We start from the raw sequence: 19,612 nt of genomic DNA on the forward strand, positions 1-19,612 counted from the left end.
TTTTCAGTCAGGAAAGTTTGCACCTCTTTAAAAATGTTTTATTAATTAAACACACTTGCTGTCTGGTACAGACAAAAAAAAAAAATGAATTGCTTCAGCAGTGTACATATCCACTGTCTCCACAGGGAGGACTTCAGAAATGATTACAAAGCATTATTGGTCATCACTCAGAGTTCTAATTCAGCTGTCCCAATCATTACAGTAGGGCAGTTTCACGGTTTCTGTTCCAACACAAGTCAACGTTTTTAGGTGTTACAGATCTAGGATTCTAAATAGGGTCTTTTCACAGTTGGTCACCCCCTAGATCCTTGTAACTAAAAAGTTATGCAGGCCAAAAAAAAAAAAAAGGAAAATTGTTAGTTGTCATGGAACTAGAGCAGCTGTGGAAGAGAAGCCAGAGAAACTGGGACTGAGAAGGGTTGAATTCCTTCCGTTGGGGACCACAGCAAATCCAGGCCCGTCGGCCTGCAGTCCCCAGCCCATATTGATATATAGAAGGGTTTTTATAAGGGCTTCTAACCCCTCCACGATTTAAAGACATGGAAGTGGCTGAAACGCAAGACTCATTAAGACACTAATTGATTCAATTAAGTCATCAACAGCCAGAAGATCCCCCATGGATCCGCAGCGGCAGGAGTGAGGAGCCCTGGTCTGCTGTACGCTGAAACGGCAGAGCAAATCTTGTTTGAAAACGAGCTCCTCCCCACCCCCCCATCTACACCCCCCACCACCTCCACACAGAGCCCACACCCCCTCGCGTTTTTCCCCACAACTCCAGCGCACAGCACACACCAGGCCCCTGAGGGGGTTTGTGCCTGCTCTCTTTCATGCCGGGTGCTGTCACGGGTGTGTATGGGTTCAGGGCTGGGCACAGGACCAGCCCGCACAGTAAAGTTGCCCCCCCCTCCCCAAGTGAGGGGTGAGTCGAAGAGGGAGAGAGACTGGGAGGGGGGGGGTATGGTGAGGGATATCTCAGTCCTTCCCCTCTGATCCGTCCTCCTCCTCTTCCTCGGCTCCCTCGGAGTCCGAGTCGCCCTCGCTCTCGCTGTAATGGTAGTTGACCCGGTTCGTGTTCACGAACAGGTCTCCGTCGTCCTCCGAGTCGGTAGTCCCGTCCTCCTCCTCCTCCTCCTCGCGCCCCCGCTGTCCCTCTGCGCCGCCCCTGCCCGAAGAACAGAAAGTCCAACGGCTCTTTTAAATTTGCCCGGGGGGGTGCCTCCTGACCCGTTCCGACCCAGCCTGACCCCAGGACGACACGGTGGGACCGCTCTGTGGCAACCAGGTCCCACGTCACAAATAAGACTCTTTAACACCTCGAGCGCCCCCCGCACCCCTCGTCTGCAGCTGGCCCTCACCTGCCCTCGTCGCTGCCGGCTCGCTCCTCGCCCGGCGCCTCCTCTCCCGGGAATCCTGCGGGCCTGGGACGGGACAGAGGGAGAAGACAGAGGGAATTCAATACCCCCTAGGCGTCTAGGCCGCGGTCACAGTTCGGAAAAACCGGAGGCGACCAGGATCCCAGATCGGAAGCGTGCGGAGTCACCGCAGATGCGGCCGGCAGAGGAGTTTCAGGAAGAATCGGGGGGGGGGGGGGGATCGGGTCTAATCCAAACGGACTAGATGAGCCAAACAGCTCCTCCCGTGTGCGAGAGCTGCCTCCTGCTCTCCACAGCTGGAAAAGCAGGAAGAAGAGGAGGGAACAGAGGAATGAGGGGGGGTCTCACCAGGCTCCCTCTTTCCTGAGCTGTCGGATGTGGTCCTTGTACAGGATGAAGACGATCTCTCCTTTCACCTTCTCCCCTTCCTCTATGGGCTCCACAATCAGATAGTCCCCTGGCGGGAGAGAGAGAGAGCGAAGAGAGGAAGTACAAGTCAAAAAACCGGAGGACAAAGTCCAAGAACAACATTGTCAATATTTCATCACTTCTCACCTTAAAAGGTTTTTTCCGCCATGCCCCAAGGGGGGGAAAAAAAGGTTTAAAAGGACAGGCAGGGAGTAAAAACAGAGGTAGAGAAGGTGAAATGGAGGTAAGAGAGAGGTAAAGACTCTAAGACGGTGAGGAACTCCCTGTCTTTCTGTCTGGCAGCCTGCCTGACCGACAGGATACAGCAACTGAAAGGCTGACTCGCTCATCATCCGTTTGACTCAATAACCTGCCCCACTAGAGGCAGAAACACAGGCACAGAGGAGAGGGGGAGAGAGAGGGAGAGACAGGAGCACAGAGGAGAGGGGGAGAGAGACAGGGGTACCTCTCTTGATCCAGATGTTCTTCCTGAACTTGGTGGGCATGCTGACCAGGAATCGCTCCCCCTGCGCAGTCTCTGCCTCATGGAGGTTGTTCCCAGGTGATCCCAGAACCTGCTGGAGACAAAGAACATGATATCCCGACCCCCGCAACTCTCTGTGTAAAGAAATGGATTCCATTGTTTGTCCTAAATGAATACTAAAGACTCTCTCTCTAATAGCTTAATGGGCTTGCAATGAGCAGACGCTTGACAGATCCTTGACGTGCTCGGGCGCCTCACCCTCACGATCTGCTGGCGGCCGGTCGGGGTGACGTGGTCTCCCAGCACCTCCTGCACCACGTGCTTGCGCTTGGTGGCCTGCGACATCGCGAGCGGCTCTGCGGCTCCGTGGTGGCTCGGGAAGGCGTACCGCGTGGGCGAAACCCGGACTGGAGCCTGGAGACGGGAGGATGGGTCACCGAGACCGCTTCCACGCACACGCTCCCCCGAGACCCCCGGTCAATGCGAAGACACAATCCGTTTGTGACGCTCACAAATATTTCTCAATACCCACAGAGAATGAAGACATCAATCAGTTAACTAGGTGTACAATGTTCTAATACGACCGAAAACATTCGAGCCCCTGCATTTTCGTGTTCAAGATCACATTATCAATAGCCCCATCCTCAGCCCGATAAGAAACGTATTTCGAAGTGTTTTACTTACGTTTTGTGGGAAATTTACGGCCGACAGTGATCCGCCTGTCCTGACCACGGACTTCGGTGAAACACAACCGAATCGTGAAGGTTTCTATCGATGAGAATTACTCCCGCTTGCCTCAATATACAACACGGAGAAACGCAGATTATTCGATATAACTACAAAAACGTGCTAAAGTTGTTTTCTTGAAGGGAATGCGTGGATGGTTCTAGAAACAACCAGCAAAGACACCCTCCTCCGGGCAGCCTATGTCACCCCGTGTGTGTACCTTGAAGAAAAATAATGCTGGGTCGTTCTTTTCTCGTGTGTATATGTGATCGTCGGTGAAGTCTTGTCTGATAAAGCTGTTTTTCTCGTCTGCACAGCGAATTTCCCCCACAAACTTCCACACGTCGGAAACGGAGAACGCGTGCGTCAGCGATCACCTCAACTTCCTGTACAGCACCGAACTCCTGTCCCCCCAGGCACTGCGAACACAGGTAATTCGTTCCAGGTTTATCCGTCAGCCAGTAAAACGCTTGTCTTTAAGGAGACCGGGACATAACAGACCCAAACTCGCCTGAAAAACACAGGGCTTAAGGCGGGGACTGTATTACTATTCCTTAAGAGCGTATGCAGCTCCATTTTCAGTGCAAGGTATAAGATATAAACGTCTTTACACATTCAGAAGGTAATTGTCTTAAAGCATGGATCTTCACATTATACATTAACAACAATCATATCTTAATAATAAGGCTATAATTATAAGCTAATATTTTATTATAAGACATTCTTCACAAATTTAAAGAATCAAGACTTGAGCTAGGAGTTCAGTTAACAACTGTTTACATTTTAAATGGACTGGTCATAGTATTACAGTAAATATATTTTTAGTATTTCTGTTTTGTAATTCGAAGGTGAAGGTTAATATCATTAATTACAACTTAGACTGCGTCGGTAAATGCCAACGTGTAAACTTTAAATGTAGAAGACCCCCACCACCGCTACCGTACTTTGTAATACTGTGTAGATGTCATATTCACAAAACAAAGTGGTCCAATGTTCTCCCTCTTTTAAAACTGACAAGGTAGAAATGCATTATTATTTAAGCTCCAGGAAAAACGTGAAAAACAAGGCAAAAAAACACACTTGAAGTATATAAACATTTCAAGTTATTGTGTTGAAATTTGCAATTACCCTCTGGCAGCGTATCGTGAGTGTTTTTTTTTTTCTCTCTTATATTTTCTCTTTTGTTTACATCAGTTGATGTTCAATAAAAGTTGGGAGGGGGGAACCATCGGACGCCAAACCCCGACTTGCCCTGTTGCCATGGGGATGGGCCGCCGGAAGCGGAAGGGGCGGGGCGGGGAGGGGTTTGGCGGGATCAGGAAGTTGTGCTGGGACTCGAGAGCGGATGTTGTAAGTGCGGCGCAAGCGAGGAGCTGCTTGAAAACGTTAAAAACTCACTCCTTTCGGCTTTACCAAAAGGTAAACAATTCAGTATCAGCTTCGCTGATTTTGTTTTGTGTGCTTCTGCTCGGTTACCTCGTAGTGGGACCGACAGTGGCCTTATAACGAGAACGCTATGGATGTGGGGATGCTTTCAGTGCGTTATCCTAACTTGGGGTTCTGAAGGATGAAGAGAAATAATTGTCGTTTTCTGAGACGGTGTGGCAGCACGGTGTGTTCGGCGATGCCTGTGGGCGGACGAGCGGTTTTGTGTTTGTTGCTAGATCTAGCTTGGGGATTCGGTTTCTGCGGCTTCTTGAGTTTTAGCAGTTGTCGGGCTGACTTTGGCGGCGCTTACAAACGCACAGCGTCTCTCTTCACTGGCCGTGTGGAGCCGGTTCCGACCCGAGCTGGGCCGCCCGCTGTCACGGTCCCGGCTCCTGCTCCTGCTCCATTCCCCTGAGGCCCGGGAGACGGGGTCTCGGCTTTGGAAAAGCTGGGGTGTTCAGTGAATGTGCGGATTTTTTTTAGGCTGTACGGGGCGGGGACACTGTGTTGCACCGGATTCTGGGAAAACCCGTTGTGAAACACATTCGTCCGGGCTATTGAGAGTGGGGAATTCGTGTGCGAAAGCACCAAGATCTTCACAAGTCTTTTTTTTTTTTTTTTTTTTTTACGCTGAGAGGTTTGCTGTGATAACTAGAAGTTCGGGAGGTGACAATCTAGGCTACTCAGCACATCCACACGTGGGTAGTGAGTAGATGATCTGTCTGTGGATCTCGTCCTAAAGTTCCTTGAAAGCTGCCAGTTTATCGGCGTTGGCATCGCCAGCCTGGCCGGGTAGCTTGTTCCACTCTCCTGCCACCCTGTGGGTAAAGAACCCCCTCCCCCTTCTCTGTTGGTTCCAGTGAGGGTCGGCTCTGGGTCGCTGGTGAAGCAGTGTGCTGGAGGCCACTGTCCTCGGGAGCGTGACCGTGGAGAGCTCATTCATTCCGAGAGACAGGGTGGTCGGGCTCCGGCCTTGCTCCGCTGCTGTGCGAATGGGAGTTTTTATTTACTTTCGGGATGGGCAGTAGGATACGGGGGTACCCTCGTGTCCCCCCTCCTGCTGCAGCGCTGATAACGGGCTGGGCTGGACAGCTCATTTTATCCCCTCCTCTCACCCTTACAGAAAACCAGGCAGGACTGCTGGCACCCAGACTCCCGGTACGGGGAAGTCTGCTTCGTCAAGGCAGGAGTATTTCAGTGCTTTTCTGCAACTGGTTTACTGAACCTTGCTGGCTTTGGCAACATCGGGAGGGAAATGAGTGTGGATCAGGGGCAAAATCATTGGTGCGGATCAGACCAACCTAACTGCCCCCCCCCCTGCAGATGGGAGGGGTTTGTAAGGGGTGCTCAGAGCATGAGGGAGAGTCGGGCTCCCCCTCTCCACTGAGAACCAGGGGAGCCGCCTCTGTGCCACTAGACTCAGGAGGACCTTCGTCCCCCTCTACAGTCTCGTTCCCGAGCAAGGCTGCTGCTGGGCTCTTATCTGCTCAAACGCTGCCCTCCTGAATTCTTTGTTGCCGACGTTCGTCTGTTTCTGTTGTGTTACCGGGCTGGACACCACCATGAGAGATCATCTCAGCTTCCATTTAATCGATCCAGTCCGGGGGGGGCATGGTGGAACAGCGCCGGGGCCCCGGGTTCAATTCCAAACCTGGGCTGCTGTGCTGTCTGCGTGGAGTTCGCATGTCCTCCCCGAGTTTGCGTTTAGTTTCCTCCCACAATCCAAAGACATGGTGGTGGCTCCTGGGAAAACTGCCCCTGGTGTGAGTGTGTGTGTGTCCCGTGATGGACTGGCGTCCAGGGTGAGTGAGTGTGTGTGTCAGTGTGTGTGTGTCCCGTGATGGACTGGCGTCCAGGGTGAGTGAGTGTGTGTGTCAGTGTGTGTGTGTCCCGTGATGGACTGGCGTCCCATCCAGGGGGTGGGTGTGTGTGTGTGTGTGTGTGTGTGTCAATGTGTGTGTGTCCTGTGATGGACTGGCGTCCAGGGTGAGTGTGTGTGTCAGTGTGTGTGTGTCCTGTGATGGACTGGTGTCCAGGGTGAGTGAGTGTGTGTGTCCTGTGATGGACTGGCGTCCTGTCCAGGGTGTACCCCGCCTGGAGCCCACTGCTTGCTGGGATAGGCTCCGGCTCCCCCCCCGGATGGCTGGCCCGCTCCGGGTGTTTCCGGAGACCCGGCTGTGTGGTGACGAGTCTGGCCTCTGCGCAGGCTGCCCGGGGCGGAGAGAGAGAGAGAGAGAGGGAGGCCGAGACGCAGAGGGCAGGACGCGCAGCATGTCGTCGACATCGCAGAAGCACCGCGCCTTCGTGGCGGAGCCCATGGGCGAGAAGCCCGTGATGGCGCTGGCGGGCATCGGGGAGGTCCTGGGCAAGAGGCTGGAGGAGAGGGGCTTCGACAAGGTGAGCGGGGTTCGGGGAGGGGGGGCCGGTCTCGTCCTCGGGGCGCCTGTGGTTTATATAGCGCCTCTCGCTATATAAGGGTGCTTTACAGTACAGCAGTCGGACAGAGAGGCGCGTATGCATACACTGACCACTGCGGACGCTTCAGTGAAGCAGAGACTGGAGACGCCTGATTCAGGGGGACCTGTAAGCCTGACCGGACTGGGGCTCCCCAGGACCGGGTCTGGGGGACCCCCTGATTCAGGTGGACCTGTAAGACTGACCATACTGGGGCTCCCCAGGACCGGGGCTGGGGGACCCCCTGGTCCAGGGTGACCTGTAAGACTGACTGGACTGGGGCTCCCCAGGACCGGGGCTGGGGGACCCCTGGTCCAGGGTGACCTGTAAGACTGACCGGACTGGGGCTCCCCAGGGCTGGGGCTGGGGGACCCCCTGGTCCAGGGTGACCTGTAAGACTGACTGGACTGGGGCTGCCCAGGACCGGGGCTGGGGGACCCCTGGTCCAGGGTGACCTGTAAGACTGACTGGACTGGGGCTCCCCAGAGCTGGGGCAGGGGGACCCCTGATTCGGGGGGACCTGTAAGACACACCGGACAGCACAAGGGAGGGCGAGCTCTTGTCCCCCGTCCGCAGTGACGCTGCAGCACCGTTGCCGGGCCGGCTCGGCCGCTCCAGGGTTTAGCGGCTGCCGGGAGGGTGCCGGCTGTTCCCGGCTCGGAACAGCTGCCGACGATCCCGGATTCTCATTCCGACGTTCCCGGGAGGATTCCCGGAGAGCCAGAGCTCCGGCCACATTCGGAGTCGCCCCTCCAGCCAACTTTGTCCACAGCCTCCCCCCCCCTCCCTGCACTCCCAGGATTTTGAAATCCCTTTCCTTCCGTCCAAGCCTGTGGAGGGAGGGGTCTCCGGAGCAGGTCAGGAAAGAGTGTGGGAGCACACCCGTAAGCTGTGGGATCCAGAGCCTTCGGATCGGCCCGGGGTTCTGGCAGAGGTCGCGACTCCCTCGTGTCCTCACGTGGCGTCTCTGCTCCCTGCTCCAGGCGTACGTGGTGCTGGGCCAGTTCCTGCTGCTGCGGAAGGACGAGGAGCTGTTCCGGGACTGGCTGAAGGACGTCTGCGGCGCCAACGCCAAGCAGCAGTCCGACTGCTTCAGCTGTCTGAAGGAATGGTGCGACTCCTTCCTGTAGCACCGCGGGGCCGCCTGGGGGGGGCGCCTGCCGCCCCCTCGCCCCCTCGCCCCCTCACCCCTTCCCTCTTCTCTTCCTCCACTTCTGTGTCGAGTTTTAGGCTCTGCCGGGTTATTTTATTTTAAGGTGGTGGTGGGGGAGGGGGGCTCAAAAAATAGATTTAAATCCGGGTTTTTATCCTTCGTGGTGTTTTTGTGTCGTGATCCGAGGCCTGTGTGTGTGGGGGGGGTTGGTTTGTGCCTTTGCTGTGCCCCCTTACCCAACCCAGGCCACCCCCAAAACTGCCCCCCCCCCCACACACAGCCGATCCCCCTGCCCCCTCTGCCCCCCCCCCCCTCTGTCTGCCCAGTCACTGTTTTAAACCTCGTTTTTTCTCGGGCTCTGCCTACTGCGTTGTTGCCAAGCTGCTGTTGGGGTGGGGGGGGGTGGTCGGGTTATGATTGGACAAGAAACGACGGGAATGAATTCCAAGGCAATCCGGGTGATCAAGGCCAGGACCGAAATTGGCCCCCGGGGACAGATTCCCCCCCCCCGACCGGTCCCTGAGGCTGCCCGCCCCGGTATTATTTGGAGACGCCTGCGGTGCCCGAGCCTTCCCAGGAGTCTTACGAGCCTGGGCTGCGTCAGGCCGCGGGGCAGCTGGGGGGGGCAGGTTGCTGTCCTTGCTAGATCTGGACGGTGGTAGAGGCCAGAGGGAGGTCATTGAACAAAAAAGTGAAAAAATAAGAGACCGGCGTTTCCAGCATCCAGCATTGCCAGGGAGGATCTTTCTCTTCAGTCACGCTATGGAGTTTTTAACCTGGTGTCCGTTTAGCTCCGCCTTTTAGAATTATCCGCATCCGTGTCCATTGCGGGAATGTATTTTCCCCAATCTAGACGTGTGAAAACGTTTTCCAGTGTGGTTGAGATGTGCAGGGTGTGAGAACGCAGGGCAGTAGGGGGAGAATCGGGGACTCTTCCAGCTAAAATCACACAACCAGTGAGGCAGACAGGACCGAAAAGACGTCCCTTTGGATATGTTTAGGGTCGTTAGGGGCAACTAGCACGTTCCTGCGCCCGTCTGGGAGCTGATGGATGATTTGATTAGCAATGAATGAACAGTTCTTGAAGAGTTGTTTTATCTTTCAGTTCATACAAAGAAGGTGGGGGGTGGGGGGCAGTTTGCCAACTGTGGGGGGAGAGGTTCAGCCCGTGGGGAATATTGTCGCCCGGAACGTTTGGGGGATCCGGGACAAACCCAGTTTCCCCGGTGCTGGCATCCGCTCCCCACCTTTTCAGCGGACCTTACCCAGCTGGCTTGAAACTGACACAAGGGGTCCTGTTCCTCGGTTACTGTGAAGAGAAACGACTCCTATTTTAAACAAAGGCACTTGGAACAGGAGGGCATCACTTTGATTTGATTGGTTCCATTTTATTTTTTTTAAATAAACTGAAGTGAGATGAGATCGTCTGGTTGTGGGCTGTTGTTGCTGTTGTTGTTTTTTTTTGGCAGCAGTGTGTGCGCGTTTTGGACCTTTAAAAGCAGAAAATGAGATGTCAGGCCGAAAAATAAATAATAAAAAGTGAATGGAGACACAGGGACCCGACTGGACCACAATCACAGGTCTTTTACTCCTTTTATTTCTTGCTTCTCTCTCTGCCTTCTTCCACCCCTCCCGCAGAAAGGTCATTTGAATGAAAAGGCCCGATTTCCCTTCATCCTGCTCCTTCCTGGTTTAGCGTCCCGGCACACGAGAGCCTAGCGCCGGAAGCACAGGGCGCGGAAAGGAACTGTGGCCGGCGGGGGGCGCTAGCCTCTCGCCACCTGAATTAGAGAAGCCAGTTATCTATAACCCCATCTCTGGGCAGGGTGGGAGGATAGAGGGAACATGCAGGCTCCACCCGGAAGGTTCCCCCAAGCCTAAATCATCCAGGTGGGGCTGCACATTGGTGGGGGTGGAGGGGAGTCCCCATTACCTGTAAAGTACTTTAGTGTCCAGAAAAGCGCTATATAAGTGTAAGCAATTAATTATTAATTATTATTATTATTATTATTATTATTATTAAATGGAACCCAGGAGGTAAGAGCTGTGTGGCAGCGGCACTAAAACCCACTCCCTTCGACCTGCCTGCCCTCGAACCCATGTTTCACTACCAGCATGCCCAGCGAGAGCGGGCTCCCATGTTCCCGTCTCGCCCTTCTGCAGGCGCCCACTAGGGCCGCCCACCCACCTGGGAGCGCCGATACCCAGAGACGGGGGACAGGGTTCACACCAGGTACTCCTCCCATCCTGTGTGTTCACAGACGCTAAACACCAGGTTCCAAACAGAAAGATGCCCCAGACCCTGGTGTTCCGACGAACAGCGGGATAAGATCCGGGGATGGACTGGACGCTCCCTACGAGCCGGGCTGGCTGGGTGCGGAGGAGAGAGGGGCAGGATGGGAAGGGGAGCCATCTGCCAGTCTTGGGGTGATGTGTCACTGCAAGCGGGAGCGGTGGTGGACCCCTCACCCGAGCTTCTTCCCAAAAAAACCCTCCCCCCCCTGCTCCTGCTCCCCGATCCCGCGCCGGCGGCGTTAGTCCACGACCGCGGACGAGCACATCCGGTTTATCCCGCACAGCCGGGCCCCTCGGTACAGGTAGTAGTAGCCCTGCGAGGACACAGAGAAGGAAGAGGTCAGATCCCCCTGGATTGAAGGGGCTTCCTCGAACTTCCTGGGGCTTCCTGGTTTTAGGCTGCAGAGAGAGCAGCTTGGAAACAGTTTTGAATCCTTCAGTCCCTCCCCCTCCCCCCCTGACGAGCCTCCAGGGGGCACTGGGACTTCCCCCACGTCCTGCGCTGCTGAGAGAACCCAGGGTACAGGCCCTTTGTGTGGCCTGTAGGGGTACAGCGTGACCCAGACTGGAGACCGGCGGGGACTGGACTGTAGGGGCACAGCGTGACCCAGACTGGACCGGCGATCTCTGGACTGTAGGGGTACAGCTTGACCCAGACTGGACCGGCGATCTCTGGACTGTAGGGGTACAGCGTGACCCAGACTGGACCGGCGGGCTCTGGACTGTAGGGGCACAGCGTGACCCAGACTGGAGACCGGCGGGCTCTGGACTGTAGGGGTACGGCGTGACCCAGACTGGACCGGCGAGCTCTGGACTGTAGGGGTACAGTGTGACCCAGACTGGAGACCAGCGGGCTCTGGACTGTAGGGGTACAGTGTGACCCAGACTGGACCTGTGAGCCCTGGACTGTAGGGGTACAGTGTGACCCAGACTGGACCGGCGGGCTCTGGACCTGTGAGCCCTGGACTGTAGGGGTACAGTGTGACCCAGACTCGACCGGCGGGCTCTGGACTGTAGGGGTACAGCGTGCCCTATATAAACCTCTTGGCAGTGCACTATGAAAAACAACTTTTAAAAATCTCTCCCACCTGCTCTCCATAGTCCTCTCCCCAGCTGTTCTTGATGGCCCAGAATGGGATTCCTTTGCCTGGAAATAAAACAACAGATTCCTTGTCACAGCAGTCCGGTCCACTCCAGATCACTTGTTCCAGCCCCTCTCTCTAGAAACATGACAGGCAGAAGTTTAACTGTTTAACAGCTGCTCAGCCCGGGGGAAATGAGTGCAGAGTTAAGTTGATTTGTCTTGTGCACAAGTTAAACTTGAAGTGCGCAGAAGTGCTTATTTTGCACGTATGTTCCAATACAAAGACATTAAGGAAACGAGCTTAATCACAGAACAGCAGCAGCAACGGCAAAGTCAAATAACACACATCTTAAACAAAACTCAACACCAGCAGTTGTGCAACAGAAACACCGGTGTGAATCGGAGGTCGGGGGAGGATTCGGGAATCTGCCAGTCTGTGGGAAGAAGCTGTCTCCGAGTCTGGAGGCGAGTTCCTACAACGCGGACCAGTGTGCAGTACTCCCCGCCTTCCCGAGACAGTGCCTTGTCCACAATGGGGACGAGCTGGTGGCCCAGTGATGGACTGGGCCGACCTGATCAACCCCTTAAGACCAGACCACACCGCCATCCTCGCACAACGAGTCACTACCGCGATTCACGCCCAGGAAGAGCGGCTGGCGGGAACGGAGACTTACGCTGTCCATAGCCCACGAGCAGCACGGCGTGGTCGATCATCCAGGGGTTACAGAAGATCCTGAGGGGGTGAGAGATGCCCCTCCTGTAGAACTGGGCACACAGAGGGAGCCAGATGAGACCTCAATACTGTAGACGCACTGGGGCACCCCCAGTCCAGTGAGCCCCTACCGGTTTCCGAGAACCAGGAGCACCTGTGAGTTACTGACCAATTAACTAATTAAGCGGTCTGCTCCCCTTGATCTCCGAGCCCTCGGGAGAAATGGGAGTTTTAATGGTGACCTGTGCCCACTGGGCAGGGGCGCACTGAGGACCCCCCCCCCCCACTGTGCAGACGGGACCCCCCTCACACAGACACAGACACAGTACCTGCATGGCAAAAGCATTGAGAGCCACAGAGATGGGTCCATTCTTCGCCAGCCAGGCCGCCATGTCTGAAAGACAGCACAGGTCTCAGACGGCTCTCCTCCCTCAACCCCCCGTCCATGTACCCCCTGTCTCTCTCTCTCCCTCCCGGCCTCTGTACCTCCTGTCTTTCTCCCCATTTGTCTGTCCCACCTGTTTCTCTCTCCCTGTCTGTCCCTGTACCCCCTGTCTCTTTCTCCCTGTCTGTCTCTTGCCCACCTGGTTCGTCCTTGGAGATCTCCACAGAGCTGTTGATGTAGGCCGCCACCTTCCCAGAGGAGAATCCACAGGCCTCCTTGTGTCCCTTGTAGCTGTAGTCCGTCTCCGTCTCCAGACCCCCTGCAGCGTCGGGACACCGGGAGATCAGTCATCCCTTAGGAATCCTCCCCTCTCCCCGTCCTTCTGTCCCTCCCTCCCTGGCTCGGATGAGCTCTCACCCAGTTTCTCGATGGCTTCATAGGCGTTGCTGGGCAGCCCTCCTCCACAGGCCTGGTCCAGCTTGTCACAGTCCACCAGCTCTGCAGGACAGGCACTGGTCACCACACAGAGACAAACAGATGGACACAGAGAGGGGCAGAGGACAGAGGGAGACAGCAGGACACAGAGGGAAGCAGAGGACAGAGAGAGAAAGCAGGACACGGAGAGAGAAAGAGGAGAGAGAGGTAGCAGCACACAAGAGGGAGACAGCAGGACACAGAGAGGGACAGAGGACAGAGGGGGACGCACCCTGCTCCGACAGAGACATCAGCTTCCCGGTCTTCAGGAACCACTGGCCCTCGATGTTGCCCGTCACAGAGAACGCCCAGCAGGACCCACACATGCCCTGCAGACACAGACGCGACAGTGCCCATTTCAAGTGCCTGTCCCTGTCTGTCCACCCTTTGTGTGTCCTGTCTCTGTCCCTCTGCTTCTCTCCCTGTGTCCTGTCCAGTCTCCGTCCCTCTCTCCCCGTGTCCTGTCCAGTCTCCGTCCCTCTCTTTCTCTGTGTCCCTCTCTCCCTGTGTCCTGTCCAGTCTCCGTCCCTCTCTGTGTCCCTCTCTCCCTGTGTCCTGTCCAGTCTCCGTCCCTCTCTCCCTGTGTCCAGTCTCCGTCCCTCTCTCCTGACCTGGTCCTTGACGGGGCTGACTGCTCCGTGCTCCCTCCAGTCCCAGGAGGCCGGCGCAGGCTCCTGGGGGACCCTGGCTTGCTTCATGGGCCGCAGGGGGTCTGCGGCGAGGAGGGGGTTCAGGTACAGGGACTGGAACTCCTCCTCTGGGGGGGGACAGAGGCACGGCTGGATTAGTGACCCCACCAAGGATCCGTCCGTCAGGGTCAGGCTTAGGAAAGCGGGCTCTGGGTTCGAACAGCCGCCCGGCGGTTACCTGTGAGGTCACTGAACTTGGTGACCCCGTATTCAGCGGATCCCTGGTCCAGCGCCTGCAGCTTCCGGGCCGTCTCCAGATTGTCCGCAAAAATCCGGAACCTCCTGTGGGCTTCTGGGAGGAGAACAGGGAGTGGTCAGAGGGGCACAGAGGGGGGGGGGGGTAGGGGGCCAGTGTGAGCCCAGTGTGTTCAGGTGGGTAGTGTGTTCAGGGTGAGGGTGTGGTAAGTGTTCAGGGCCCCACAGATCCTACCCTCGGCTGTGTCATAGCTCTTGTTGTACTGGGTCACGAAGTCCTTGAACACTGACAGCAGGAGGGACGACTCATTCTGCACAGGAAAGAGGCCAGAAAAGGGCATCAGGGTGGACCTGCAGACCAGCTGGGAGCTGTCTGACCAACTTCCTCTGCCACTGCAGCTGAGGGGGCTGCGTTACCTGCTCCAGGTGATCAGCTGGGACAGGGGAGACAGGTACGTCCTCCTTTTGGCTGGACTCTTCAGGAACATCTGGAACACACAAAGCACTGTGATGGAGAGCCGTCTGTCCGTCACAGTTCTGAGTAGGAAGTACAGCGAGTGTAACGTACAGTATATTTCACCAGCTGTGCAGTGTGCACTGGACAGATTCACCAGCTGTGCAGTATATACAGTAAACACACTGGCTGTGCAGTGTGCACTGGACAGATACACCAGCTGTGCAGTATATACAGTAAACACACTGGCTGTGCAGTGTGCACTGGACAGATACACCAGGTGTGCAGTATATACATTAACACACCAGCTGTGCAGTGTGCACTGGACAGATACACCAGCTGTGCAGTATATACAGTATATTTCACCAGCTGTGCAGTGTGCACTGGACAGATACACCAGCTGTGCAGTATATACAGTAAACACACCAGCTGTGCAGTGTGCACCTGACAGATACACCAGGTGTGCAGTATATACAGTAAACACACCAGCTGTGCAGTATATACAGTAAACACACCGGCTGTGCAGTATATACAGTAAACACACCAGCTGTGCAGTGTGCACTGGACAGATACACCAGCTGTGCAGTATATACAGTAAACACACCAGCTGTGCAGTGTGCACTGGACAGATACACCAGGTGTGCAGTATATACAGTAAACACACCGGCTGTGCAGTATATACAGTAAACACACCAGCTGTGCAGTGTGCACTGGACAGATACCCCAGGTGTGCAGTATATACAGTAAACACACCAGCTGTGCAGTGTGCACTGGACAGATACACCAGCTGTGCAGTATATACAGTAAACACACCAGCTGTGCAGTGTGCACTGGACAGATACACCAGCTGTGCAGTATATACAGTAAACACACCAGCTGTGCAGTGTGCACTGGACAGATACACCATGTGTGCAGTATATACATTAACACACCAGCTGTGCAGTGTGCACTGGACAGATACACCAGGTGTGCAGTATATACAGTAAACACACCAGCTGTGCAGTATATACAGTATATTTCACCGGCTGTGCAGTGTGCACTGGACAGATACACCAGCTGTGCAGTATATACAGTAAACACACCAGCTGTGCAGTGTGCACTGGACAGATACACCAGCTGTGCAGTATATACAGTAAACACACCAGCTGTGCAGTGTGCACTGGACAGATACACCAGCTGTGCAGTATATACAGTATATTTCACCGGCTGTGCAGTGTGCACTGGACAGATACACCAGCTGTGCAGTATATACAGTAAACACACCAGCTGTGCAGTGTGCACTGGACAGATACACCAGCTGTGCAGTATATACAGTAAACACACCAGCTGTGCAGTGTGCACTGGACAGATACACCAGCTGTGCAGTATATACAGTAAACACACCGGCTGTGCAGTGTGCACTGGACAGATACACCAGCTGTGCAGTATATACAGTATATTTCACCGGCTGTGCAGTGTGCACTGGACAGATACACCAGGTGTGCAGTATATACAGTATATTTCACCAGCTGTGCAGTGTGCACTGGACAGATACACCAGCTGTGCAGTATATACAGTAAACACACCAGCTGTGCAGTGTGCACTGGACAGATACACCAGCTGTGCAGTATATACAGTAAACACACCAGCTGTGCAGTGTGCACTGGACAGATTCACCAGCTGTGCAGTATATACAGTAAACACACCAGCCGTGCAGTGTGCACTGGACAGATTCACCAGCTGTGCAGTATATACAGTAAACACACCAGCTGTGCAGTGTGCACTGGACAGATTCACCAGCTGTGCAGTATATACAGTAAACACACCAGCTGTGCAGTATATACAGTAAACACACCAGCTGTGCAGTGTGCACTGGACAGATACCCCAGGTGTGCAGTATATACAGTAAACACACCGGCTGTGCAGTGTGCACTGGACAGATACACCAGCTGTGCAGTATATACAGTAAACACACCAGCTGTGCAGTATATACAGTAAACACACCAGCTGTGCAGTGTGCACTGGACAGATACACCAGCTGTCCAGTATATACAGTAAACACACCAGCTGTGCAGTGTGCACTGGACAGATTCACCAGCTGTGCAGTATATACAGTATATTTCACCAGCTGTGCAGTGTGCACTGGACAGATACACCAGCTGTGCAGTATATACAGTAAACACACCAGCTGTGCAGTGTGCACTGGACAGATACACCAGCTGTGCAGTATATACAGTAAACACACCAGCTGTGCAGTGTGCACTGGACAGATACACCAGCTGTGCAGTATATACAGTAAACACACCAGCTGTGCAGTGTGCACTGGACAGATACACCAGCTGTGCTGTATATACAGTAAACACACCAGCTGTGCAGTGTGCACTGGACAGATACACCAGCTGTGCAGTATATACAGTAAACACACCGGCTGTGCAGTGTGCACTGGACAGATACACCAGCTGTGCAGTATATACAGTAAACACACCAGCTGTGCAGTGTGCACTGGACAGATACACCAGCTGTGCAGTATATACAGTAAACACACCAGCTGTGCAGTATATACAGTAAACACACCAGCTGTGCAGTGTGCACTGGACAGATACACCAGCTGTGCTGTATATACAGTAAACACACCAGCTGTGCAGTGTGCACTGGACAGATACACCAGCTGTGCAGTATATACAGTAAACACACCAGCTGTGCAGTATATACAGTAAACACACCAGCTGTGCAGTGTGCACTGGACAGATACACCAGCTGTGCTGTATATACAGTAAACACACTGGCTGTGCAGTGTGCACTGGACAGATTCACCAGCTGTGCAGTATATACAGTAAACACACCGGCTGTGCAGTGTGCACTGGACAGATACACCAGCTGTGCAGTATATACAGTAAACACACCAGCTGTGCAGTATATACATTAACACACCAGCTGTGCAGTGTGCACTGGACAGATACACCAGCTGTGCAGTGTGTATGGTATATGTACGCCAGTGTACGTGTGTGGAGCTGTATCTCGTGACCAACCCTCAGCAGTGCGCTCAGTGTGCAGGCGAGTATGTCTGACCTGCTGGCTTGCACTTCTGCTTCAGCAGACTGGCCTTGCTCTCCCACGGGATGTCCCACACCTCAAACAGGCACAGCTCCCTCTGCAAAAATCAACACGGGCTCACAGTGCGCACAGGAGCTGCGCCTGCAGAGTTACAGCTGGGATTAGGGTTGGGAATAAAACCCGGATGAGAGACAGGGAGTGAGGGGGATCCTGAGAGCCTGGTTGGAGTTAGGTTACTGGATAAGAACAGAGTTAGGGTCAGTATCAGAGGCTATCACAGGGCTGCAGGCGTGCGTGTTTAATGTGAATCACGCTGCTGTGAGTCTTCAGAGTCACAGGATTCAGAGTCCTGTGACCCGACCGGGTGGCCTGAATCTCCACCGCCCTCCCCCACATCAGTGTGCTGCGGCAGCCATCTTGGCTCTAATCGCCGCTCCAGACTCCAGAGCCAACATGGTGGAGGTTCACTGCCTCCGGCTTCCCCCCCAGTTTCCTTCCCTAGGGTCCTGAGGCCAAACCCTGTGGCAGCTCATACTCGCCATACCTTCAGGGCGTGGGGATCCAGGACGAGCTGGCAGAGCTGGGGGTCAGGCGGCGCCGATTTCTTGCAGGGGGTGTTCCCCACTTCCACCAGCACCCTGTACCTCACTCCTCTGGCCACCTGTATGCACAGGACATGAGCACACGCGTTAGCTCACCGAGCCCCATCCCTTACAGAGGCTCCTGCGCCCTGCGTGCCGCAGACAGAGGGGGTATCACACACCTCCAGCCCACAGCACAGCCACTTATCTGCCCGTCCGTGTCTGCAACTGGCCAGTCACGGGCTGTCAGGTCTTCCTGTCCAGCTGCAGGACATCCGTCCTTCTGTCTGTCCAGCTGCAGGGATATTAATCCATCTGACTGTCCAGCTACAGGACATCAGTCCTTCTGTCCGTCCAGCCTCAGAGACATTAATCCATCTGACTGTCCGGCTACAGAACATCAGTCCTTCTGTCTGTCCAGCCTCAGAGACATTAATCCATCTGACTGTCCAGCTACAGTACATCAGTCCTTCTGTCTGTCCGGCTGCAGAGACATTAATCCATCTGACTGTCCAGCTACAGTACATCAGTCCTTCTGTCTGTCCGGCTGCAGAGACATTAATCCATCTGACTGTCCAGCTACAGTACATCAGTCCTTCTGTCTGTCCGGCTGCAGAGACATTAATCCATCTGACTGTCCAGCTACAGGACATCAGTCCTTCTGTCCGTCCAGCTGCAGAGACATTAATCCATCTGACTGTCCAGCTACAGGTACATCAGTCCTTCTGTCTCTCCGGCTGCAGAGACATTAATCCATCTGACTGTCCAGCTACAGGACATCAGTCCTTCTGTCTGTAGAGCTGCAGAGACATTAATCCATCTGACTGTCCGGCTACAGGACATCAGTCCTTCTGTCCGTCCAGCTGCAGAGGCATTAATCCATCTGACTGTCCAGCTACAGGTACATCAGTCCTTCTGTGCAGCTGTAGATCAGTCCACCTGTTTGTCCAGATCTGTCAAAATAATCTTTGCACCGGTGAGATCATTAGAAACAACATGGATCCCAGTTAAAAACGGAATGTCATTAATCTCACTTTGGCAATACTTACCAGAATCTTACACACAGCTCAGAGTAACCAGGACTGTTCAGGGACTCAAGGAATTATATCAACTTGATTACTTATCCATTGGTCGGTTTATAACGATCTAGTCTGTTGCGTTGCGCATCTGTATTCTTGATTTTCACAGCTCCAGAGTAAAACTCCACGACTGTTTAGTAACTTACATAACCGTGCTCGTTTGCAGTACTTTTGTACAGCTGCAGTTCACACGCTGATCGAATTTATGGTTCAATAACAAAACGTCATCGATGTACCTGTTTGGTGGCGGAAACAATCCTGCTGATTCGTCGCAGATACATCCCGTTCGAACCCATGTTGTAACGCTCTTCCGCGAACCGGACCGCCCTCTGTACACCAGGGTCGGAACCCGACACCCGAACCGCGGCTCCGAACAGCCGCTCCTTCGCCAGCCCATCTTCCCGGGACAGAACCGAGCCAAGAATAAAGTAGAGAATCAGAATAAGTGGACCTCGGCGCCGGTACGATCCAGTATCCATGGTTCTGTTCTGCGTGTGCCTCTCTGTTGTTGTTGTCGTCGTCTGAAACTGCGGACGACCCGGATTCCTGATAAAGGGATTTGCCCCCAACGAATATGGCGACGCCGGGTTGTTTTTTTCCCCCCG

At 54.4% G+C, this 19,612-nt stretch overlaps 3 protein-coding genes across 3 annotated transcripts; 1 reads left to right on the top strand and 2 right to left on the bottom strand.

Annotated features, from left to right (window-relative positions):
- Nucleotides 1-22: 22 nt before the first annotated feature.
- On the bottom strand, nucleotides 23-3,420 carry eif1ad (eukaryotic translation initiation factor 1A domain containing). The gene is made up of 6 exons (XM_088608619.1): nucleotides 2,950-3,420; nucleotides 2,524-2,679; nucleotides 2,248-2,356; nucleotides 1,722-1,830; nucleotides 1,356-1,418; nucleotides 23-1,162 (listed from the first exon to the last, which is right to left on the bottom strand). Exons 2-6 carry the CDS (start codon nucleotides 2,608-2,610, stop codon nucleotides 973-975), a joined length of 558 nt encoding a protein of 185 aa, XP_088464745.1. The 5' UTR covers nucleotides 2,611-2,679; nucleotides 2,950-3,420; the 3' UTR covers nucleotides 23-972.
- An 844-nt stretch (nucleotides 3,421-4,264) lies between these two features.
- Nucleotides 4,265-9,446, top strand: banf1 (barrier to autointegration nuclear assembly factor 1). The gene is made up of 3 exons (XM_088608623.1): nucleotides 4,265-4,410; nucleotides 6,626-6,816; nucleotides 7,857-9,446. The coding sequence occupies exons 2-3, from the start codon at nucleotides 6,691-6,693 to the stop codon at nucleotides 8,001-8,003; spliced, it is 273 nt and encodes a 90-aa protein (XP_088464749.1). The 5' UTR covers nucleotides 4,265-4,410; nucleotides 6,626-6,690; the 3' UTR covers nucleotides 8,004-9,446.
- Nucleotides 9,447-9,602: 156 nt separating this feature from the next.
- On the bottom strand, nucleotides 9,603-19,595 carry ctsf (cathepsin F). The gene is made up of 14 exons (XM_088608618.1): nucleotides 19,244-19,595; nucleotides 17,892-18,008; nucleotides 17,363-17,444; nucleotides 14,278-14,348; nucleotides 14,096-14,171; nucleotides 13,844-13,957; nucleotides 13,588-13,733; nucleotides 13,209-13,305; nucleotides 12,920-13,000; nucleotides 12,702-12,821; nucleotides 12,447-12,511; nucleotides 12,080-12,170; nucleotides 11,410-11,468; nucleotides 9,603-10,635 (listed from the first exon to the last, which is right to left on the bottom strand). Exons 1-14 carry the CDS (start codon nucleotides 19,484-19,486, stop codon nucleotides 10,561-10,563), a joined length of 1,437 nt encoding a protein of 478 aa, XP_088464744.1. The 5' UTR covers nucleotides 19,487-19,595; the 3' UTR covers nucleotides 9,603-10,560.
- Nucleotides 19,596-19,612: the final 17 nt, after the last annotated feature.

This window comes from Lepisosteus platostomus, chromosome 16, assembly GCF_059453375.1.
Source record: "Lepisosteus platostomus isolate fLepPlt1 chromosome 16, fLepPlt1.hap1, whole genome shotgun sequence".
Classification (NCBI taxonomy): domain Eukaryota; kingdom Metazoa; phylum Chordata; class Actinopteri; order Semionotiformes; family Lepisosteidae; genus Lepisosteus; species Lepisosteus platostomus.

Coding starts and splice junctions, on each gene's coding strand:
- eif1ad (XM_088608619.1), bottom strand. CDS start 2,610: ATGTCGCAGGCCACCAAGCGCAAGCACGTGGTGCAGGAGGTGCTGGGA. Junction 2,357..2,523: donor GCCGCCAGCAGATCGTGAGG/GTGAGGCGCCCG, acceptor TGTCTCCAGCAG/GTTCTGGGATCACCTGGGAA. Junction 1,419..1,721: donor CTCAGGAAAGAGGGAGCCTG/GTGAGACCCCCC, acceptor GTCCCGTCCCAG/GCCCGCAGGATTCCCGGGAG.
- banf1 (XM_088608623.1), top strand. CDS start 6,691: ATGTCGTCGACATCGCAGAAGCACCGCGCCTTCGTGGCGGAGCCCATG. Junction 6,817..7,856: donor AGGAGAGGGGCTTCGACAAG/GTGAGCGGGGTT, acceptor TCCCTGCTCCAG/GCGTACGTGGTGCTGGGCCA.
- ctsf (XM_088608618.1), bottom strand. CDS start 19,486: ATGGATACTGGATCGTACCGGCGCCGAGGTCCACTTATTCTGATTCTC. Junction 14,172..14,277: donor CAGCTGATCACCTGGAGCAG/GTAACGCAGCCC, acceptor TTTCCTGTGCAG/AATGAGTCGTCCCTCCTGCT. Junction 10,636..11,409: donor GAGAGGACTATGGAGAGCAG/GTGGGAGAGATT, acceptor GTGTCCTCGCAG/GGCTACTACTACCTGTACCG.